This window comes from Oncorhynchus clarkii, chromosome 1 (assembly GCF_045791955.1).
Source record: "Oncorhynchus clarkii lewisi isolate Uvic-CL-2024 chromosome 1, UVic_Ocla_1.0, whole genome shotgun sequence".
NCBI lineage: Eukaryota > Metazoa > Chordata > Actinopteri > Salmoniformes > Salmonidae > Oncorhynchus > Oncorhynchus clarkii.
The window spans coordinates 58,753,525-58,777,877 of NC_092147.1; the positions used below are offsets into that span (position 1 = coordinate 58,753,525).

At 42.8% G+C, this 24,353-nt stretch overlaps 1 protein-coding gene across 2 annotated transcripts; it reads left to right on the forward strand.

Moving 5' to 3' along the window:
- The first annotated feature begins 1,631 nt into the window (after window positions 1-1,631).
- On the forward strand, window positions 1,632-23,668 carry LOC139409276 (palmitoyltransferase ZDHHC16A-like). 2 transcript variants are annotated; one of them, XM_071154196.1, is made up of 11 exons: window positions 1,632-1,762; window positions 14,624-14,876; window positions 14,960-15,154; window positions 20,058-20,146; window positions 20,327-20,355; window positions 20,572-20,703; window positions 20,880-20,959; window positions 21,220-21,299; window positions 21,513-21,636; window positions 21,723-21,793; window positions 21,952-23,659. In XM_071154196.1, the coding sequence occupies exons 2-11, from the start codon at window positions 14,631-14,633 to the stop codon at window positions 22,052-22,054; spliced, it is 1,149 nt and encodes a 382-aa protein (XP_071010297.1). In that variant the 5' UTR covers window positions 1,632-1,762; window positions 14,624-14,630; the 3' UTR covers window positions 22,055-23,659. The 2 variants fall into 2 exon arrangements, with proteins under 2 accessions (XP_071010297.1, XP_071010288.1); XM_071154187.1 differs by lacking the exon at window positions 20,880-20,959 and having other exon boundaries at window positions 20,572-20,714; window positions 21,952-23,668.
- The last annotated feature ends 685 nt before the right edge of the window (window positions 23,669-24,353 follow it).

The window sequence follows — 24,353 nt, forward strand, 5'->3', positions numbered from 1 at the left end:
TTGCGGTGGAACACGTGAAAATTGCATGTACTTTCAGAATTGTTTGGCGAACTACTCATAGGTGAGCTACGCGGTCGACCTGTTGGAAACCCCTGGCCAATGTAGAAGCAGGCATATAACTTCCATTGCGAACTAAGTGAAATACAGAAAGTTGACAAATATAAACGCATTCGTCGCTCTACTCCATCGGTCTGCCTCCTTTTCTATCTGTCTTGAGCTATGAAGTGCATTGTAGCCTATCAAATCAATCAACTGGCTCCGGCCCAATGACTGTTTATATATATATATATATCCCGAAGCTGTTGCCAGCGAACTTGCAACATTGTATCAACTAGCCTATTCCGGGCCCTCGGTTTCCTGCACCAGTGAGCTCCGGACAAACACAGCTGATTTTGTACAAAGGGAAATGTGTTCATGTATTTTATGACATTACCACTGGATATTGGTATCCTCAGAGCATTACATGTTGCTCTTTCACACCAAGGCCTGGTTATTATCAAGGGGGAGAGTGTTGGAAAGATTTTGCAAATACTATGTGGAACTATCGTCATTCAAAAAAATGAAGGACTTCATTGACTTACTGTGTGAGGCGAAGAAACAATTACTTAGAAGCGCAGAGATAAGTCAGAAATCAAACATCCCCAAATGGGCACTTTCCTAAATGTTCACGCAGCAGACCAGTTAGTCTACTTCTATAAGTGCTCAGGCGCAAGCGTTCCGTTAACATTAAGATGACAGAAAAGACACTCATTGCTCACATGGAGCGCTCAAAATGCAATGGAACATTTGTAAATTAAGGTATGAAATAAACCAAAACTTGTTTCTCACAAGTGTAACAGGTTGTGAACTGCAAAAGTTTCCACTCTGAGAACGGCAAATGACTGTAGGACTAATTAATCTATGCATTAACATAACTGAATGTAACGAAATGACGCGAATAACCGTACATTTACTACTGGTCACAGGTAATGGGGAATTGATCAAAATAAACAAAATGGCAAACCATTAACACAATAAAACAATGACTGCACAGCATTAATGTCTAGCTACATGTTTGTAAAAAAAAAAAAAAAATTACTCCGATAAAAAGTCACAAGTCCCGATATTGGTGTCTAACCACTTCAGCGAGAATTTGAAATTTGTCTAGCTGTGAAGGGCTCATCAGGATGAATCATTAGTACACTGCAAATTGACCGCAATAATCCCAAACATATATACTAAACCTTGATTACGTTGATAAAAATCACATGCCTCTATTTATGCGTGTGATTACTTGGTTACAGATTTTCTAAATTAAAATAATTTTGAGCTGATTTCCTGGTGATTTTTGTATTCTCAAACAACTGAAATTATATTTAAAAAGTGGGTTAACTGCCTTGTTCAGGGGCAGAACGACAGATTTTTACCTTGTCAGCTCCGGGTTTCCACGAAGCAACTTTTCAGGACGGCTAATCAGGAGGACTGACAATCGAATGTATTCGTCTCGACTGCCGCTGTGCGACATAAGTCATCAATTAGGGCACCATGTCAATATCAATTATTTATATACACACCTTTGGTCCGTATAGCCTCTCCCGGAAGTAAAATTACTAATTTTCAGCACTGAGTCTGTAACGTAGAGGAGAAGCGTCTGGGCTAAACTCGCGACAGAGAACATTGTCTCCGTTCAATTGTTAGCTTCCGGATGAATTAAACCTTCTTCACCTTGGTATCATGGCCAGAGATAACACATTTCTCACGGGTGACATGCGATCCTAAGAAAGTGAGTATATAAATGGAATGTATTACTTTGTGCATGGTAGCTAGCGCTATACAGCGCTACTCTCTCTTCAAGCTTGCTGCTGGTAGCTCACGACACTGGTCAAGTGCCTGTGGTCCTTTCAACTGATGTTCTCTGAGGAAAAGCTTAAACGTATATGACTCCTATTCAATCATATTGTTTGGCTATCTTAAAATAGCATTTTGTCCGTCGTGTCATAAAACATTGAAGCTTGATAGTTGCTACTGCGCTGGCAGATGGTTTATAACAAATGGGGGGAATGAACAGTGAGTGACAGAGGTATGTTAATGGAAAGTTGCGGTGAAAATGCGCAACAATGTGCTAGACAGAACGTCTGGATAGGATTCCAACAATATAGCTAACTCCATTCTTTCAAAGCTGTCATTATGGGCTGTGTCGCTCTCACTATTGTGTTCCGCCCTGCTCATATCCCTTGATTGGAATGCAGAAGAGCAAGAGTAGAGTTGCCATAAAATGACGTGTCATAACTATATATATATAAATAAATAAATAAAGCAGTAGTCCTAACAGTTTGTGGCCCAATCCCAAAACTACAGGGGTCCCCAATTACTTTCAGCTGTGGGCCGATTATTATAATTTCTTTCTTGAGCAGATGGTTGGTGTGCCAGAACATAGTTATTTATAATTTGTACACAGCAAATTCACCGTAGGAATTCCAAACAGATAGTATTTGACATAATCAGATGAAAATTGTATAGATTTGTTTTTATATTTTTTTTACTAAACTTCGGTGCCAAATAAAACCAACAGTTTGGCCAGTGTGCTTCCTATTGGGCAATCCTGGTCTAGACCCTACGCGAGGGCTCTCCAACCCTGTTCCTGGAGAGCTACCTTCCTGTAGGTTTTTGCTCCATCCCCAGTTGTAACTAACCTTATTCAGCTCATCAACCAGTTAATTATTAGGGTTGGAGTGAACCTACAGGACGGTAACTCTCCAGGAACCGGGTTGGCGAGCCCTGCCCAACGTCCTATGCACTTGTGGAGATCTGCAATGATTTCACAGGTGTAATCAATTTGGTAATAGTTCCAATTTGCCCTCTAATAGGCTAGGTGGAAGTTTTACCATATTGCTTAGATCAAATTATCTCAGATCTCCACAAGTGTGTAGGGTCTAGGGGGGTTGATTTGGGATTGGGCCAGTGACTTGAGTAATGTTCCCTCATTGTTTTGGGAACTGAGCAAATTTCAGGTCTGCTGAGTGCAAACTTGAACATTGTGAAAATTCTGTGCAACTACTGACACTGTACCCGCTTTAAGGTACAGTTAAAACAGTGGCCGTTTGGTCATAATGTAGGCCTATCTGAGTGGCCTACCATTAAAAACAATGGAGAAAATGCATCACAGAACGGCTATTTCCATGTTAAAATGTTATATCATTCAGCCTATAGTAGCAGCCAATGTGTGGTGTAAAATGTAGGCCTACATTCCATGAGAATTTTTGAAAAAAATGCAGGGCTTCACATTAACCATTTTATTCCCTTGTCCTTCAGACAAGGTGGTGACTGGAAATGTGTTTGACGCAGGAAACCACTTACGAAAATAAAGTTAATTATTATTTCCATACCATCATTAGAGAATCAGACATTATCCTACCCTCTGCCCATTGGCTACTTAGCTCATTCAAGCATGTCTCAAAATACAACAATGCCCCTTTTTAAGACCGAAAAAAAATATTTACCTGACTTTCTTTTCAAAGGCTAGAAATGCACAGGTTTTGTGCTCTTGTAGGAAGCAGCCACTCCCCCATTGTTGACTAGAAATGAGCAATAACTGGACTAATAACTCACTTACTAGCAAAGAATATAACAAATGTTCTCTCGCTTTGATCCCAAAAGAAGCGCATCTACTCATGCTGCAAACACAGTCCAGGTCAAAGGAATAATCTAATCCTAAACTGGAATTACGGGTAGGATGAACGGCCGGCAGACTCAAAACTTCTCTGTCACAAATCCACCCTATCCCGTTAATCCCAGGGACCCAGGGGGAAATTGGAATAGATCCCAATGCCATAATCGTCCGGAGCCCAGAAAAGTAGGTCTTAAAAAGCGGAACCATTGCTTACACCATGTGGTCTTTGTAGCTCTGTGTATTGTTCAGGCCTGTGTGTGTGCGCAGGTTTTTTTTTTCTGGATCAAAAAGGGGCTTCGGTGGTGGGTGTGGCAAAAATGTGTTTTTTGGTCTTGATTTATGGCTTGGGTAAGGCATAATGTCACCAGTGTGGTTTAAGCTTAGGTTTTGAAATCTGATTTTAAGAAGAGAAATTCTAGAAATAGGTGGAGTTTATGACTTTGTTGGTGTGTTAACTAGTTACGACCATGTGACAGAATTTTAGAGGGCCCAATTCTATGCATTTTGTCATAGCTAATGCTGTATTCTTTAAACATAACAAAATCAATACTGCTAAATTCATTGTTTTTGGAATTTTCAATTAGAGGTCGAACGATTATGATTTTCAACGCGGATGCCGATTATTGGAGTACCAAAAAAAAGCAAATACCGATTTTAATCGGCCGATTTAAATAAAAAAAAATAATAAAATACATATTTTGTTTTTATTTTGGTATTTTTTTTAAATTGTAAATTTTGTATATATATTTTTATTTATTATTTATTTATACAGTGGGGCAAAAAAAGTATTTAGTCAGCCACCAATTGTGCAAGTTCTCCCACTTAAAAAGATGAGAGAGGCCTGTCATTTTCATCATAGGTACACTTCAACTATGACAGACAAAATGAGAAAAAAAATCCAGAAAATCACATTGTAGGATTTTTAATGAATTTATTTGCAAATTATGGTGGAAAATAAGTATTTGGTTACCTACAAACAAGCAAGATTTCTGGCTCTCACAGACCTGTAACATCTTTTTAAGAGGCTCCTCTGTCCTCCACTCGTTACCTGTATTAATGGCACCTGTTTGAACTTGTTTATGGATATATTCATGCAACGATTGTGCTTTTTTTGCAAATGCGCTATTGTTAAATCATCCCCCGTTTGGCGAAGTTGGCTGTCTTTGTTACACGGAATCCAAACCGGCTGCGCGCGTGCGTTATCGTGCATAAATGTATTTGGTCCCCCTACACCAAACGCGATCACGACACGCAGGTTAAAATATCAAAACAAACTCTGAACCAATGACATTAATTTGGGGACAGGTCGAAAAGCATTAAACATGTATGGCAATTTAGCTAGTTAGCTGGCACTTGCTAGCTAATTTGTCCTATTTAGCTAGCTTGCTGTTGCCAGCTAATTTGTTCTGGGATATAAACATTGAGTTGTTATTTTACCTGAAATGCACAAGGTCTTCTACTCCGACAATTAATCCACACATAAAACGGCCAACCACGACGGATTACCACGACGACCGGCAAAACAGTTTGTCTTTCAATCATCCACGTGTGTATAACCAATGAGGAGATGAGAGAGGCAGGACTTGCAGCGCAATCTGCGTCAGAAATAGAAAGGAGTTCTATTTTAGCCCTTGGCTTCGCAGATGCTCGTTGGTGCGCGCGAGCAGTGTGCATGCAATAATTGAATAACATGGATTTCTAAATATACAACGAGCCAGGTGGCCCAAACTGCTGCATATACCCTGACTCTTTTGCACAGAACGCAAGAGAAGTGACACAATTTCCCTAGTTAAAATAAATTAATATTGGCTGCTAACATGAACTAAATATGCGGGTTTAAAAATATATACTTGTGTATTGATTTTAAGAAAGGCTTTGATGTTTATGGTTAGGTACACATTGGTGCAACGACAGTGCTTTTTTCGCGAATGCGTTTGTTAAATCACCCGTTTGGCGAAGTAGGCTATGATTCAATGATAAATTAACAGGCACCGCATTGATTATATGCAACGCAAGACAAGCTAGATAAACCAGTAATATCATCAATCATGTGTAGTTAACTAGTGATTATGTTAAGATTGATTGTTTTTTATATGATGTGTTTAATGCTAGCTAGCACCTTACCGTGGCTCCTTGCTGCACTCTCATAACAGGTAGTCAGCCTGCCATGCAGTCTCCTCGTAGAGTGCAATGTAATCGGCCATGATCGGTGTCCAAAAATGCAGATTACCGATTTGTTATGAAAACTTGAAATCGGCCCTAATTAATCGGCCATTCCGATTAATCGGTCAACCTCTATTTTCAATTCTCTGACTATCTAGCTTTTATTTTGGTAAAAAAAAAATATGGGTCCATTATCTTTTCTACATACGGTGCCTTCGGAAAGTATTCCTACACCTTGTTTTATTCCACATTATTTTGCTGTTGCAGTCTGAATTCAAAATGTATACATTTCTCCCTCATTTACACACAATACCTTTTATAATGACAAAGTGAAAAAATTTGATTTCTAAAAACATGTTATTTGTCACGTGCCGAATACAACAGGTGAAATGCTTACCTAACAAGCCCTTAACCAACAATTCAGTTTAAAGATAATGGAGAATTAAGAGATAACAAATAATTAAAGAGCAGCAGTAAATAATAATAGAGGGGATATATACGGGGGGGTACCATGTAATGGTAATTTTTACTTTTATTTTTTTATTTCACCTTTATTTAACCAGGTAGGATAGTTGAGAACAAGTTCTCATTTGCAACTGCGACCTGGCCAAGATAAAGCATAGCAGTGTGAACAGACAACAACACAGAGTTAAACATGGAGTAAACAATAAACAATAAACAAGTCAATAACATAGTATAAAAAAAATAATCTATATACTTTGTGTGCAAAAGGCATGAGGAGGTAGGCAATAAATAGGCCATAGGAGTGAATAATTACAATTTAGCAGATTAACACTGGAGTGATAAATAATCAGATGAACATGTGCAGGTAGAGATACTGGTGTGCAAAAGAGCAGAAAAGTAAATAAAATAAAAACAGTATGGGGATGAGGTAGATAAATTGGGTGGGCTATATACCGATGGACTATGTACAGCTGCAGCGATCGGTTAGCTGCTCAGATAGCAGATGTTTAAAGTTGGTGAGGGAGATAAAAGTCTCCAACTTCAGAGATTTTTGCAATTCGTTCCAGTCGCAGGCAGCAGAGAACTGGAAGGAAAGGCGGCCAAATGAGGTTTTGGCTTTAGGGATGATCAGTGAGATACACCTGCTGGAGCGCGTGCTACGGGTGGTTGTTGCCATCTTGACCAGGGAGCTAAGATAAGGCGGAGCTTTACCTAGCATAGACTTGTAGATGACCTGGAGCCAGTGGGTCTGGCGACGAACATGTAGAGAGGGCCAGCCGACTAGAGCATACAGGTCGCAGTGGTGGGTGGTATAAGGTGCTTTAGTAACAAAACGGATGGCACTGTGATAAACTGCATCCAGTTTGCTGAGTAGAGTATTGGAAGCTATTTTGTAGATGACATCGCCGAAGTCGAGAATCGGTAGGATAGTCAGTTTTACTAGGGTAAGTTTTGCGGTGTGAGTGAAGGAGGCTTTGTTGCGAAATAGAAAGCCGACTCTAGATCTGATTTTGGATTGGAGATGTTTGATATGAGTCTGGAAGGAGAGTTTACAGTCTAGCCAGACACCTAGGTACTTATAGATGTCCACATATTCTAGGTCGGAACCATCCAGGGTGGTGATGCTAGTCGGGCGTGCGGGTGCAGGCAGCGAACGGTTGAAAAGCATGCATTTGGTTTTACTAGCGTTTAAGAGCAGTTGGATGGCCACGGAAGGAGTGTTGTATGGCATTGAAGCTTGTTTGGAGGTTAGATAGCACAGTGTCCAAGGAAGGGCCAGAAGTATACAGAATGGTGTCGTCTGCGTAGAGGTGGATCAGGGAATCGCCCGCAGCAAGAGAAACATCATTGATATATACAGAGAAAAGAGTCGGCCCGAGAATTGAACCCTATGGTACCCTCATAGAGACTGCCAGAGGACCGGACAACATGCCCTCCGATTTGACACACTGAACTCTGTCTGCAAAGTAGTTGGTGAACCAGGCATGGCAGAGGTAATATGTACATGTAGGTAGAGTTATTAAAGTGACTATGCATAGATAAGAGTAGCAGCAGCGTAGAAGAGGGGGGCAATGCAAATAGTCTGGATAGCCATTTGATTAGATGTTCAGGAATATTATGGCTTGGGGTAGAAGCTGTTCAGAAGCCTCTTGGACCTAGACTTGCCTAGAATGTATTGGAATTAATGGAAATATATGCAAATTAATACCATTTAAATGTTGTTTTTTTTTGCATTGGATATATTTATCATGTGGAGACAAACATAAACCTTTTACCTTATCATAAGTAGACATAATTGAAAATGATTAAATCCTTCCAATAGAAATAATAATTTTAAAAAACAATTTAGTTACGAATTGAACTTTAAGTTGAGTTTACTCTTCACGTGGGGATTTCACTGAACAACAAAAGAAAGGTAATATTTGAATGATTCCCAATGATCCATCGCATCTCCCAAAAATGTTTTCATCATAGCCGACTCTAGAAACGATAGTCTATAAACTTAAGCTTTGGTTGTCTTCCTCTCAGGCTTCCAAGCCTTCTCCCTGGACCTCCTCAATGTCCACCTCCTGAACATCAGACTCTGAGGTCTCATCTTCACTGTCACTTTCCAACCTTGTTGAGGATGGCTTGTTGTCAGGCTCAAAAAGCCTCAAACTTGCCAGAATGGCCACCAATTTTTCAGCCTGTGTGTGTGTTCCTAAACAAGGACCAGTTGCACTCTGAGGCTGCTGATGTTGATGGGATTTGTAGGATGATGGAAGCAACACGGGTAAGAGCCTCAGATCTACAAAGACCCTTCCATCAGGTAGCTGATGAGATATGGCAGTCGTGCCAACATATTGCATCTCTATCCCAAAGTCCTTGCTTGGAAGTGTACTTCGCTAGACTGCCAAGAACCTTGCCCTCATCCAGGCCAAGGTGGCGAGACACGGTAGTGATGACACCATAGGCCTTGTTGATCTCTGCACCAGTCCGGATGCTCTTACAGCATACTTGGGATCCAACATGTACGCTGCGTATGGGCTTCAGGCAGAAGTCTTCACGGTTTTTGATGTATTTCAGAACTGCAGTTTCCTCAACCGTGAAGTGGGCAGGGCAGTAAGGATTTCTTCTCTTATATCTGCAAGCAGAGTCTGAATATCAGACAGGATGGCATTGTCTCTCTCAATCCGTGCAATGGCTTACTGCTATAGGTTTCAGGCTGCTTACCGCTCTCTCCCAAAATACATCCAGGAGGATCCTCTTGATTGGGCTGTCCAAATCGGCAGACTGTGATATGGCCATTTCTTGGAGAGACTCCTTTCCCTCCAGGAGACTGTCAAACATGATGACAACACCACCCCAACGGGTGATGCTGGGCAGCTTCAATGTGGTGCTCTTATTCTTCTCACTTTGCTTGGTGAGGTAGATTGCTGCTCTAACTTGATGACCCTTCACATACCTAACCATTTCTTTGGCTCTCTTGTAGTGTATCCATTGTTTTCAGTGACATGATGTCATTGAGGAGCAGATTCAATGCATGAGCAGCACAGCCAATGGGTGTGATGTGAGGGTAGGACTCCTTCACTTTAGACCAAGCAGCCTTCACGTGCGCGTGCGCAGTATTGTCTGTCACCAGTGCAAATACTTTCTGTGGTCCCAGGTCATTGACTGCCTTCAGCTCATTTGCAATGTAGAGACCGGTGTGTCTGTTGTCCCTTGTGTCTGTGCTCTTGTAGAATACTGGTTGAGGGGTGGAGACAGTGTTCTTTTGATGTTTTTCAGTCAGTAGAAATACCTCTTTAGTGTCCTAAGTTTTCATAACTGTGACTTTAATTGGCTACCGTCTGTAAGCTGTTAGTGTCTTAACGACCGTTCCACAGGTGCATGTTCATTAATTGTTTATGGTTCATTGAACAAGCATGGGAAACAGTGTTTAAACCCTTTACAATGAAGATCTGTGAAGTTATTTGGATTTTTACAAATTATCTTTGAAAGACAGGATCCTGGAAAAAGAGGCCTTACTTTTTTTGCTGAGTTTAGGTGTTCCTTTTGTCCAGGTGTGAAAGGGCAGTGTGGGGTGCAATAGAGATTGCATCATCTGTTGGGGCGGTATGCAAATTTGAGTGAGTCTAGGGTTTCTGGGATAATGGTTTATGTTTATGTAAGCCATGACCAGCCTTTCAAAGCATTTCATGGCTACAGACGTGAGTGCTACGGGACGGTAGACATTTAGGCAGGTTACCTTAGTGTTCTTGGGCACAGGGACTATGGTGGTCTGCTTGAAACATGTTGGTATTACAGACTCAGACAGGGAGAGGTTTAAAAATGTCAGTGAAGACACTTGCCAGTTGGTCAGCGTGTGCTCGGAGTACACGTCCAGGTAATCTGTCTGGCCCTGCGGCTTTGTGAATGTTGACCTGTTTAAAGGTCTTACTCACATCGGCTGCAGAGAGCATGATGACACAGTCGTCCGGAACAGCTGATGCTCTCATGCATGTTTCAGTGTTACTTGTCTCGAAGCAAGCATAGAAGTTATTTAGCTCGTCTGGCTCGTGTCACTGCGACGCTCTCGGCTGTGCTTCCCTTTTGTATTCTGTAATAGTTTGCAAGCCCTGCCACATCCAATGAGCGTCAGAGCCGGTGTTGTACGATTCGATCTTAGCCCTGTATTGACGATTTGCCTGTTTGCTGGTTTGTCAGAGGGCATTGCGGGATTTCTTATAAGCTTCCGGGTTAGAGTGCCGCTCCTTGAAAGCGGCAGCTCTACCCTTTAGCTCAGTGCAAATGCCGCCTGTAATCCATGGCTTCTGGTTGGGGTCTGGTACGTACAGTCACTGTGGGGATAACGTCATCAGTGCGCTTATTTATGAAGCCAGGGACTGTACTACTCAATGTCATCGGAAGAATCCAGGAGCATATTCCAGTCTGTGCTAGTAGAACAGTCCTGTAGTTTAGCTTCTGCTTCATCTGACCACTTTTTAAAAACATTTTCATAGACCGAGTCACTGGTGCTTCCTACTTTAATTTTTGCTTCTAAGCAGGAATCAGGAGGATAGAATTATGGTCTGATTTGCCAAATGGAGGGAGAGCTTTGTACGCGTCTCTGTGTGGAGTAAAGATGGTATTGAGTTTTGAGTTTTGTTTTTTTGCACATTTAACATGCTGATAGAAATTAGGGAAACTTTAATCAGTTTTAACTGCATTAAAGTCCACGGCCACTAGGAGCGCCGCATCTGGATGAGGGTTTTCCTGTTTGCTTATGGCGGTATACACCTTATTGAGTGTGGTTTTAGTGCCCTCACCGGTCTGTGGTATGTAGACAGATGACAACTTTCTAGGTAGATCATGTGGTCTACAGCGTATCATGAGATGCAAAACCTCGAGACTTCCGTATATATCGTGCACCAGCTGTTTACAAATATACATAGGCCGCCACTCTGTGTCTTACCAGAGGCTGCTGTTCTATCCTGCCGAAAGAGTGTATAACCCGCCAGCTGTATGTTAATGTCGTCGTTTAGCCACGACTCGTTGAAACATAAGATAGTACAGTTTTTAATGTCCCGTTGGTAGGATATACGTGCTAATTTATTGCTTTTATACACGTGTCAGCTTAACTCTATTCCATTTCTTTTGATAAAAAAAACTACTTGCAGATGACCAGCATACCCATAACACGATGCAGCCACCACCATGCTTGAAAATATGTAGTGGTAGGTACTCGGTTGTGTTGGATTTGCCTCAAACATAACACTTTGTATTCAGGACACAAAGTGAATTTATTAGCCAATTTTCTTTAGTGCCTTGCAAACAAGATGCATGTTTTAGATGCATGCTTCCTCTTCACTCTGTAATTTAGGTTAGTATTGTGGAGTAACTACAATGTTGATCCATCTTCAGTTTTCCTTGTCACAGCCATTAAACTCTGTAACTGTTTTAAAGTCACCATTGGCCTCATGGTGAATCCCTGAGTGGTTTCCATCCTGTATCTTTGTAGTGACTGGGTGTACTGATACACCTTCCGAAGTGTAATTAATAACTTCACCTTGCTCAAAGGGATTTTCAGTGTCCGCTTTTTATTTTATTTTTACCCAATTACCAATAGGTGCGCTTTTCCAGGTATTGGGAAAATCTCATCCGACCTGGATTCCTCACTCCTCCCTAACTCGTCCACGTATGGAGTCATTCAATTTCCAATAATCCCTCATGTGGAACAATGATCTCTCACGCCACCTAGAAAATATATTGACTTGAACAGGGAAGAGAGAAAATGCATGTTTAATAATTTCACACCAACCTTGATGAGAATGAGATTTGGGCAAGAACCGTCCATCTGTTCTAAGCCAATGTGATGTTAGTCTCCATGCCAGTCTCCTTCTTCCTCGGGTGTCAAAATGAGATGCAGACTGAGCCTTGTACGTAATTAATTGTACTGTATCACCCAGAAAGCCATATGTATTTTGGCACTTTAAAATTAGGATTCTGATGACATGGTAAAACAAAATCCCTACTATCAATGTCCTGGTTAGCCCAAGCTACCATCTAGTGGGTTCTCCACCTTCCTCTCAGAGGACACTAAAAGATTAGGTTTCCTGGGAGGAAATCCTCCCTTGACTCAATAGATTTGAGCAGTGCACCCTCCCCTCACTTGGCGCTCTCTTCTCTCCTTTCCGACTCATACTTAAAACAATTGATAAATTATCCAATAGATTTGATAAAACTGCAGAATTTCGCTAACTGCTCCGCGAAGAAACAACCTCTGTGAAATATTTCAAAGAGAGATAAGGACAGCCCATCTTCTCCTGGAAGAGAAAATGTGCATTTTGTTAGTATTATGCTAAATCTTAATCATCAACTAGTTTTAATTACAAACGAAACACGTCCTGCCTCCAATCATTAATCATTTGTTTTAATCCATCCCAATGTTTATGTAGCCTGTACTACCCTTAGACACGGGGGCATTTCTTACCACTGAGTCTAACGATTTACTCCCGTATATGACTGGTCTCTCTTTCCACCATGATTTTCCGTAACCACCACACTACAATGCCCTTCATCTTCATGAACAAATAGTTTAAAAGGTAATTTTAGGTTTGGCAACCCCAATGCTGGCGCATGACACAATTGCTTTTTCAAAACAAACAATTACTCACAATATTAACTCCACTCTTAATTTCTCGTGACCCCTCCTCCCTTTTGTCAATTCTATAAACATATGTCAGAATAAGTTGGAATAATTGGTTCCCCACCCATCACTATCCAAGTATTGTTACTGGTCCTGGTCAATTCTGCCCCTGTTACCGTGCTGAATGTAATACTTTTCCCTGTCGTAAATTTGACTTGTTTCATGCCCTGCTACACTCTTCCAATGACCAACGGCCCCACACCTAAAACAGTGCTCTGACACTCTGCACTTTGCGATAGATTCACTGCTCTTTCCTCCCTGTTTCTTTGTCTTACCTTGGCCGTGTAGTTGCCGTACCAAGCGGTGATACGGCCCGATAGGATGCTCTCAATTGTACATCTGTAAAAGTTCTATGGTTTTCGGTGACAGGACAAATTTCTTCAGCCTCCTGGGGTTGAAGAGGCACTGTTGCGCCTTCACCACGCTGTCTGTGTAGGTGGACCATTTCAGTTTGTCAGTGATGGGTACGCCGAAGAACTTAAAACTTTCCACCTTCTCCACTGCTGTCTTGTAGATGTGGATAGGGGGGTGCTCCCTCTGCGATCATCTCTTTTGTTTTGTGGACATTGAGTGAGGTTGTTTTCCTGACACCACACTCCCAGAGCCCTCAACTCCTCCCTGTAGGCTGTCTTGTCGCTGTTGCTAATCAAGCCTACTACTGTTGTGTCATCTGCAAACTTGATGATTGAGTTGGAGGCGTGCTTGGCCACGCAGTCATGGGTGAACAGGGAGTACAGGAGGGGGCTGAGCACTCACCCTTATGGGGCCCAAGTGTTGAGGATCAGCGACGTGGTGTCGATTCTTACCTTCACCACCTGGGGGCGGTCCGGACCCAGGGCCTCAAGCTTAATGATGAGCTTGGAGGGTACTATAGTGTTGAATGCTGAGCTGTAGTCAATGAACAGCGTTCTTATATAGGTATTCCTGTTGTCCAGATGGGATAGGGCAGTGTGCGTGTGATGAAGATTGCATCGTCTGTGAACCTATTGGGGCGGTAAGCAAATTGAAGTGGGTCTAGGGTGACTCTCCAGTTCGACTATAAATCGTTGTGAATCCTACCGACAACTGTTAGGTTCTGACAGAGTGAAAAACTAACGGACAACTAGTCAAAGCTCAAATCAAGTTTTTTTTAACTACTGGATCAAACAGCTGCATAAGACAGACATGTTTACACAAGCACATATATTTATACCCTCCTTCTAGGTTGAGTCTCCTCGCACATTTGGACAGCCAATACATCTCTGTTGCTAGGCAGGACTTTAGTGGCAACTCTTTGTTCTCACTTCATCTGACCTGACCTTGATCCTAATTCCTCACTCCTCCCTAACTCACGGCTGTCTGTGACTGAAACCAGACCATTGCTTTTCTCTTCATAGTATAAATGAGATTTAACAATAACATCTTTTAACAGAATGTAAACTTTCTGCACTCCCCTGTCTCACTCAGTAGATTTCCATCCACTGTTCTAATAGTGTAAGATACTGTATTTCAAGTTAAAAGTTTTAACCCAACAAGTGTGTATTATTTACTGTATTTATACATGGGATATCACTTTGCAACAGTACATTTTCCAAAATCACTGGAGGATGTCTTCAGTTTACAGAGGTGTTTTATTTATTTAAGCATCGTGAAAAATGGTAGAATAATCCCTGGTAAACATTAATCTGTGTGTGTTTCAGGAGAAGAATGCGGCTGTGCCCCACCTTCCTGCTGCAGCGCTGGCTGTGGTTGTGTGTGTGCGCCAGACAGTGGCACTGCAGAAATGGCAACAACTGCAGACTACCGCTGTGTGTGAGGCAGATATGGGCCTACCTCAGACTGATGGTCGACTCCCTCTATTACAACACCCTCACCAACTCTGATGTCGTCATGGACTCACTGATGGAACCCATCTTATGGATGGTGGACCTACTCACCCGCAGGTTCGGGGCGGTAAGTGTGTGTGTGTCAGTTGCCCAGATGTTCATGCTCATGAAACAATTTCTCACTCATTTACCCCCTCTCTCTTTCTCCAGGTGTTTGTATGTCTGTTAGTGATACTGACCACTTCTATCCTGCTGGTAGTCTATGTGGTTATGCTGCCCGTGATCTTCGACACGTACTCTCCATCCTGGATAGCCTGGCACATGAGTTACGGACACTGGAACCTTGTCATGATCGTCTTCCACTATTATAAAGCTACCAATACTGCCCCAGGATACCCCCCTACGGTACACACACACACACACACACACACACACCTGCCTTGCGGTAATCCATCGTATCCGATGATGACTTCCACTTCTGACTTAACAATGAATTCTTTGGTGGCTGTAGAGTCCAATCTGAGATCCACAAACTTAATTACAGGTTCAGGCATGTGCAGTCTGTGTTGGGAGGGAGGGGGCAGTCATGGTTGTCATGTCTCCTGAGCTGTTTTTTCCTGTCTCTTTGTGCTCCTCTCCTCCTGCCTCTGTACACCGCTCTGTCAGAGCTACCGCCAGGTGGAACGGTCGGCGGCGGCGTCCACCAGGTCTGTGGGTTTGATGTTGCACTTCTTCCGTGACGCTTTCAGCTGGTCCTCGTAGCGCTTCAGACCGGCAGCCAAGAAGTAGCTGGCCATTCAAGATCTTCCATGGCAAGCGCTCACGAGACATTCTAATGACATGACCGAGCCAGCGCAGTTGGTGTTGGGTGGCCGTGGCGTCCCTACTCTTGCATTTGGTCTTAGAAAGTATTTCTGTGTGGGGCACACGGTTGCCCCAGTTGATTCCCAGTATGCACTGTAGGCATCCTATGTGGAATTGCTCGAGCTGCTTGTTGTGGCGACTGTAGGTGACCCAGGCTTCACAGCTGTAAGGAACTGTGGTAATGCAGACGGCTTGAAAGACGGTGACTTTGGTGTGCAGGTGGAGATCCCAGTTTTGGAAGACACTGCGTCTGAGTTTCCCGACGGTAGTGAAGGCTTGCTTGATCCTTTTTTGAATTTCTGGGTCGATGCTGTAGTCCTCCGGGAGGATGCTGCCCAGGTATTTGAATGACGGGGATATTGCCAGTGATTTGTGTTCTATGGTGAAGAAGGGCATGGTGAATGGAGGGCTGGATCTCCATTGGCAGACCCCCTCTGTCTTGTTGACAGTCCCATCCTGCTGTTGACCTTCACAGCCGTTTTACAAGGATGGACTGAAGGTCTTCCGGAGTGTGAGCCACGAGCACAGTCATCAACATACTGCAGCTCAAGAACCTGCTCTGTCAACCTTGGTGGTTGCTTGGAGCCTCCTGATGTTGAATAGGTTTTCACCAGCCTGAAGTCCACCGCAACCCTGCTGCTGTCCTCAAGCGCCTTGTGGAGAAGCTGGGTGACACATATGAGGAAGATGTACAGGTGCCAGCACGCACCCTTGCCTCACACCAATCCGTACTACCAAGGGCACTGACTCCTGCCCTCCTATGGAACTGGCAAAGGATGTTGACTAATTTTAGTATGCCCCATAGTTGTTCCCGGCTCCGTGTCGAAGGCCTTAGAGGGTGACAAAGGCCATGAAAAGGTCCTGATGTTCATGGCACTTCTGCTGGAGTTGCCATGCCGTGAATATCATGTCAACCGCGCTCCTTTTCTTTTGGAAGATGCATTGGCCAGGACCTTGCCGGGCAACAGCCAGAAGGGAAAACCCCCGGCTGTTGCTGCAGATATTGCCACTGTATTCTCACCTGGAGTTTAGCCAGTATCATACAGTGATCTGTCCAGTATTCTGCACCCTTCATGACACGTATCAGCAGGACGTCATTGGTATCAAAACGTCTTACTGTGACGTAGATGATCAGGTGCCAGTGTTTTGAAGCGTCCAATAGATTTCTATTGTTTTTCTGCTGGAACAGGCTGTTAGTGATGATGAGATCAGGCTCGGCACATGGTCAGTAGTCTCATGCCGTTCTCATTGACCTGGCCAACACCATGCGTAGTAGAGGTCGACCGATTTATGATTTTTCAACGCTGATACCGATTATTGGAGGACCAAAAAAAAGCCAATGCCGATTAATCGGCCGATTTAAAACAAATTATATATATATATATATATATATATATATATATATATATATATATATTTGTAATTTATTTATAATAATGACAGTTACAACAATACTGAATGAACACTTATTTTAACTTAATATAATACATCAATAAAATCAATTTAGCCTCAAATAAATAATGAAAAATGTTCAATTTGGTTTAAATGATGTTGGAGAAGAAAGTGTTGGAGAAGAAAGTAAAAGTGCAGTATGTGCCATGTAAAAAAGCTAAGGTTTAGGTTCCTTGCTCAGAACATGACAACATATGAAATCTGGTGGTTCCTTTTAACATTTCAATATTCCCAGGTAAGAAGTTTTAGGTTGTAGTTATTATAGGAATTTTAGGACTATTTCTCTCTATACCATTTGTATTTCATATACCTTTGACTATTGGATGTTCTTATAGGCACTTTAGTATTGCCAGTGTAACAGTATAGCTTCCGTCCCTCTCCTCGCCCCTACCTGGGCTCAAACCAGGAACACATCGACAACAGCCACCCTCGAAGCAGCGTTACCCATGCAGAGCAAGGGGAACAACTACTCCAAGTCTCAGAGCGAGTGACGTTTGAAACGCTATTTGCGCACACCCTGCTAAATAGCTAGCCATTTCACATCGGTTACACCAGCCTAATCTCGGGAGTTGATAGGCTAGAAGTCATAAACAGCCCAATGCTTGAAGCATTGTGAAGAGCTGCTGGCAAAACGCACTAAAGTGCTGTTTGAATGAATGCTTACGAGCCTGCTGCTGCCTACCATCGCTCAGTCAGACTGCTCTATCAAATATCAAATCATAGACTTAATTATAACATCATAACACACAGAAATACGAGCCTTTGGTCATTAATATGGTTGAATCCGGAAACTATCATTTCGAAAACAAAACGTTTATTCTTTCGGTGACCGTTCCGTATTTTATCTAACGGGTGGCATCCATAAATCTTAATATTCCTGTTACATTGCACAACCTTCCTGTTATATCATAATTACATAAAATTCTGGCAAATTAGTTTGCAATGTGCCAGGCGGCCCAAACTGTTGCATATACCCTGACTCTGCGTGCAATGAACGCAAGAGAAGTGACACAATTTCACCTGGTTAATATTGCCTGCTAACCTGGATTTCTTTTAGCTACATATGCAGGTTTAAAAATATGTACTTCTGTGTATTGATTTTAAGAAAGGCATTGATGTTTATGGTTAGGTACAGTTGTGCAATGATTGTGCTTTTTTTGCCAATGCGCTTTTGTTAAATCATCCCGTGTTTGGCGAAGTTGGCTGTCTTTGTTAGGAAGAAATAGTCTTCACACAGTTCGCAACGAGCCAGGCGGCCCAAACTGCTGCATATACCCTGACTCTGTTGCAAGAAAAGTGAAACAATTGACCTAGTTAAAAGACATTCTTGTTAGCAGGCAATATTAACTAAATATGCAGGTTTCAAAATATATACTTGTCTATTGATTGTAAGAAAGGCATTGATGTTTATGTTTAGGTACACATTGGAGCAACGACACTCCTTTTTCGCAAATGTGCACCGCATCGATTATATGCAACGCAGGACACGCTAGATAAACTAGTAATATCATCAACCATGTGTAGTTAACTTGTGATTATGATTGATTGATTGTTTTTTTGTAAGATAAGTTTAATGCTTGCTAGCAACTTACCTTGGCTTCTTACTGCATTCGCGTAACAGGCAGGGTCCTCGTGGAGTGCACTGTAAGGCAGGTGGTTAGAGCGTTAGACTAGTTAACCGTAAGGTTGCAAGATTGAATCCCCGAGCTGACAAGGTAAAATCTGTCATTCTGCCCCTGAACAAGGCAGTTAACCTACCGTTCATTGAAAATAAGAATGTGTTCTTAACTGACTTGCCTAGTTAAATACATTTATTTTTTTATTAATCGGCCAAATCGGTGTCCAAAAATACAGATTTCCGATTGTTATGAAAACTTGAAACAGGCCCTAGTTTATCGGCCTTTCCGATTAATCGTTTGACCTCTAACGGGTACCCAGCACTCTGCTCCATATTCCTGTTCTGTCCTACCCTAGCGTTGAAGTCACCCAGCAAAAAAAGCTTGTCATTCCTGGGGATGCGGTAAAAGGCCTCATCTAGTGACTGGTAGAATCAGTAATTTGCCTCATTTTTAGATGGTAATGTTGTTGCGTATGCACTGAAGAGTGGCATAGCGCATCTTGGCTAGGAGGATATGGAGAGACATGAGTCTTTCACTTATGCCAACAAGTGTTTTTGGTGAGACGGAGTAAGAGGCTGGTCGTAATTGCCAGTCCCACATGTGCTGATGTTGTCCATCCAGAGGGTAACCTTTCCAGGAAGAAGCGAGTGGGCACTTTTTAGGCCACATTTTCTAGGCCTCTCCCCTGTTGGGGTGAGCAGTGTGGCTCCTAAATAGGGCAGCTCAGTCACATGTCCTGTCGAGAGCAGCTGCCCCTGAAATCCCAGCTGCTGGCGTCCATAATAGCCCTGTGCCACTGGCGTGCAGGGGTCTGATTAAGGTCTCCCAGTGCATTCACCCCTGTCCCCCGTCATCAAACACCCCAACGCAGCCAGGCTTTAGTCCAGTTTCCGGTTGATGCCTTCACTAAGGTCAGAAGTGGATACCTGTGCAAAGGAGGTTATGTTAGTCTCGCTGAGGGTACGCAATCTCCAACTGCACTACTTCCCTGTGGGAAGGTGTATTCCAGTGACAAGGGGGGAAACTCAGGACAACCAGCATCTTCCACTGCAGGAGGCTGCCTGGTCCCCAGTCTGTCGGCGTCTGCCTACCTTGAGTTTCAAGACAACCAGTTAACGTGTGCTGCCACTAGGAGGTCCGAAAGCAGTCTTGGTCATGGAGAGGCTTTGTACCGACAAGGGGGGACTTGTGCATGAAGCTCCCCAATTCACCACAAGGGCTAGCTGGCGGCAGCAAGCTGTAAGCGAGAGTATGGAGGCACTACTGCACTAGATGCGTCACATGCACCCTGCAGTTTACTGCCGACACACACACACACACACACACACGCACACACAGGCGTAATAGAGATCTCTGTGTTGTGTTTATTCCAGATGAAAAATTCAATTCCATTTGTGTCCATGTGTAAGAAGTGTATCATCCCCAAACCAGCCAGAACTCACCACTGTGGCATCTGCAACACGTAAGGCAAACTTTGGTTACCCTTAACCATAGATCTAGGATCGGATGTCCCTATCATAACCATTAGGGGAATTAAATAGCTGACGGTAATGCTAATTCTATCTAGTCGATGAGAACTCATAACCCTGGTATAGTAGCGTTGTAGATGTCTAACTTTAACATGACAGCTTCTACTTCACAGGTGCATTTTGAAAATGGACCATCATTGTCGTATCCTTTTAAATGGAGTTGGAGAGTAGAGATTGATTGGTAGTGTACTAGTAGTGTCACGTTATCAGGGATGGTTGACACCATTTAGATTGTCTATCATAGCTGCATCTTTTATAAGCAAGTCTGTTAGGCACAAAAATGAAGATTTATTGCACAGTATTTTTGAGGATGGGTGTTAGTGTTTTTTGTTTCCTCCTTAACTCTGGTTCCCCCCAGCGTGGCTGAATAACTGTGTCGGCCATTTTAACCAGCGCTACTTCTTCTGCTTCTGTGTCTCCATGACCCTGGGCTGTGTCTACTGCAGCATCAGTGGCCGGAACCTTTTCCTGGATGCTTATAGTGCTTATAGTGCTATAGAGGTACACACAGACTCTTTGCGGGAGACCTGGGTCTGCTGGGCTTCTATTATTGAGAGGGTCATGGTCTACTTTAACCGTCTCTGTGTTCAATTTTAACTCTTGAAGTGTTTCTTCTGTTTGTCTAACTCTTGGTGGTCTGGGGGTGTGTTTTTGCGTTATCCTGAGAGCGCTTCAAACACATGGACAAATCAGGTGTACCGGTGACAGGGAAGGGGCAACTCATAGGCATCTTACCTCCTGTGCAGGTAGTACACACACACACACACACACACACACACACAAACTGCCCCTCTCACTTCATTGGCCTCTCCTGGTTACTTTCTTGTTCTTTAGTGGTGGTGGTTGAATAGATGACTTGTTATTAAAGGGTGATGTTTTTCATACGGTATTTGATATTGTATTATGCATACTCCTAAAACAGGTGACTTAAGCACAACCCTGGGTTCCGACTAGGATATGTTTTCCTATTTAGGCGTCTGTATGACCTCTGTCTGTTGTCAATCAGAGCACCTACCAGACTCCTCCCTTAACGTTCAGAGACGAGATGTTCCACAAGAGTGTCATTTACATGTGGGTGTTAACCAGGTGAGATGTACTTCACAAGATTACTGTTATTATTACTGTATTTTAGTTAGTTTTTACACAGTGATATTTAAAAAAAAAAGACATATTTTAATAGTTCCAAGTTAAAAGCACATTATTTCCCAATGGTGTTAGAAGCTCCGCCCCACAGTACTGTGTGTGTGTTGTCATTGGCTGTTTAGCAATAAAAAAAAAAACTGCGACTGGTCATTTTAGCGTGGTGGCTGTATCTCTTGGGGGGCTGACTATCTGGCACGCAGTGCTGATATCCCGAGGAGAGACCAGCATAGAGAGGCACCTCAACAACAAGGAGACCAAACGGATGCGGAAATGTGGCAAGGTGCACGCGCGCGCACATACACACACATACCTTGCCTTACAGTTGGCGGACACAAGCTATTCAAACTGTTCTCCTATTCCTCCCAGGTGTACAAGAACTCATTTAACTATGGCAGACTGAACAACTGGAAAGTCTTCTTAGGTGTGGAGAAGAAAAGGTTAGATAGATGCTTCTCCTCTCCAGGCTGTGTGACAATCTATTGATCTGCACAGATATTTAACACGCACATTATGTGACTGTTGTGGTCAGAAATAAAACACTATTACTGAGTATTGTATTTAGTTGTGGTAATGTCTGCCTCTCTTCTGTCTCCAGTCATTGGCTGACGCGAGTCATCCTGCCCTCTGGACATGTCCCCATTGGGAACGGCCTGACCTGGGACATCTATCCATTCAGAAAAGACATGATGCCCGTCTGAGCCAAATACAAAATAACTGAATTGAGACTTCTACAAAATGAGGAAACACCTGATGTCTGTCTGATCACTGACCCCACAGACTCTGTCCACACAGAACTACATCTCCCAGCGGCCCCTGTACCCTACATATACTGATGTCACATGACCAGGTTTTGGAGACGAGCAGGAGAGTGAATACTGGGAGGACAACAGGGAAGAGATGGGGAACGTTTGCTGCTCCTAAGTGAAACAACCCTACAAAATGTTTCAAACCTGGTCCTGGCACAGGGCTTGTGTAATAAAGGCCAACCACACTCCAGAACTTGTAATGATGTGGGGATGAACTGTTTCATAATGTTTTCAGACTGTACTACAGTGTACCACAGTATGAGTCGTCATATTACCCATAAGACCTAGAGGTCAAACAGGGAAATTATTCCAATTTTTTTACACCATTCACTTTTCCCATAGGTTTAAAAAAACAAAACACTTAAATTAAGGGCTGGGTTTAGTTTTGATAACCGTGTAAATCTTCCTAGATGATATTAAAAAAAAGCAGTGACTCATCAATATATTTGCCTGTATTCATCCCCCCCCCCAAAAAAAACGAAGTGCTACTGTGACTATCATAAAGAACTACAAATGCCATGATGATCAGGATGAGACTTCCGAATCAAGGAAAAAGTTAATCCCGAGATTCTTACCATCTAATGTCAGCTAAATGTAATAAATACATTGGCACCATTTCTTTAGATGGACAATTCTGTCAACTGTGCAAGTTTTCAATTGACAGAATACCTGTTAGCAAAGGTGTTAGCTAGAGATGACTTGCAGGGATTTGTAGTCTTTCATGATGTCTACTTTGATGCTAATTACTATTTTGATTTAAGTCACCTTGTCAGAGATTAACATGGTTATCAAAACGTCACAGCAGGGTGACTACACAAAACACAGCTGTTATTTTAGGTGTTTCTAAAATCTCCTATGGGGAAAAATGAATGGTGGAAAAACGATTGGAACTATTTCCCGGTTTGACCGCTAGGTTTTATGGGTATTATGACACGTCCACAATAGGACTCTGGTGTACTTTAGGCATGTCAAACTCATTCCATGGAGGGCCAAGCGTCTGCAGGCTTTTGGGTTTTTCCTTTCAATTAAGCCCTAGACAACCACGTGTGGGGAGTTCCTTACTAATCAATGAACTTAACTCATCAAGTACAAGGGAGGTACTTGATGAGCGATATGTTTGCGATATTACATTTCCTTAAAACAATAACAAATGTGGATCTCGGCTTTAATCTATTTTTAACATTGTCATTTCCCATCTTGACATTAACATTGAGAAAAATCACTGAAAAGGGGTTGACGGTAATGGTTAACGATGTCATAAATCAGCCATAACTCCCCTTGGAATCAAGGGAGAGGCAATTGAAAGCAAGCTTAACAAAACATTCAAACTTGTTTACCAATGAGTAACAGGGTTAACGTGCTATGCTCGATGCACTCGGTCTTCTACCCCAAAACACTGTATAGTAGGACAGTTACATGCAATGTTACATTTGTTGACCCCGTAGTTATGTTATGTTCTGTATTGTTCAGTTGTATGATATAAAAAAAAAAAAATCTCTGTCAGGTGAGCCCCCGGCTCCATGGTCTCTTTGGATTCAAACTTCTGAAACATACATTTTTTAACAAGCTGTGCTTACAGGACATAAGTGATGCTAGGCTAAAAGCACTGCTGCTACACTGCCTAGGCGCAGAGGGACAGTGTGTGTTCGGGACACTGTTCTTGGAGACACTTCTCTGTCGGTTTCTGTTCCGACGTTGCTTCCTGGTGATTATGCACACCAGTATAAGGCAAATCTACTGGGCAAAGCTAGCTCGTGTAAATTTGGTGCACTGCAGGACGAAATGGTACGTGAGCAACTCATTGAGCATTAAAACAACAAAGTACGTGAAAGACTGCCAGTGGCAAATCATCAGGTTCAACTAACAAAAGCACTCCAGCTGGCTTTTCAAGTGGATTCTGTGGCAGAATGTGCTGCAAAGCTAGCCTCCTCTCTCTCCAACCACTCACTCACTCTCAGTGAGGGGGGGGGGGGGGGGAGGGCGTGCCTGTGTGGACCGTAGAGCAGCAAACAAGGCCATCATCCAAGACAAATACCCTCTGCCCACTGCAGAATAGCTCTGCCCTGTTCTATGGCGCCACTGTGTTCAACAAGCTCAACCTCACAGCGTTCTTTACCCACTTAGGGGTCTTCCGCTACAAGGACATGGCGGTTGGATTAAGCTCCGCCCCACAGCTGCTTCCAAAAGATCA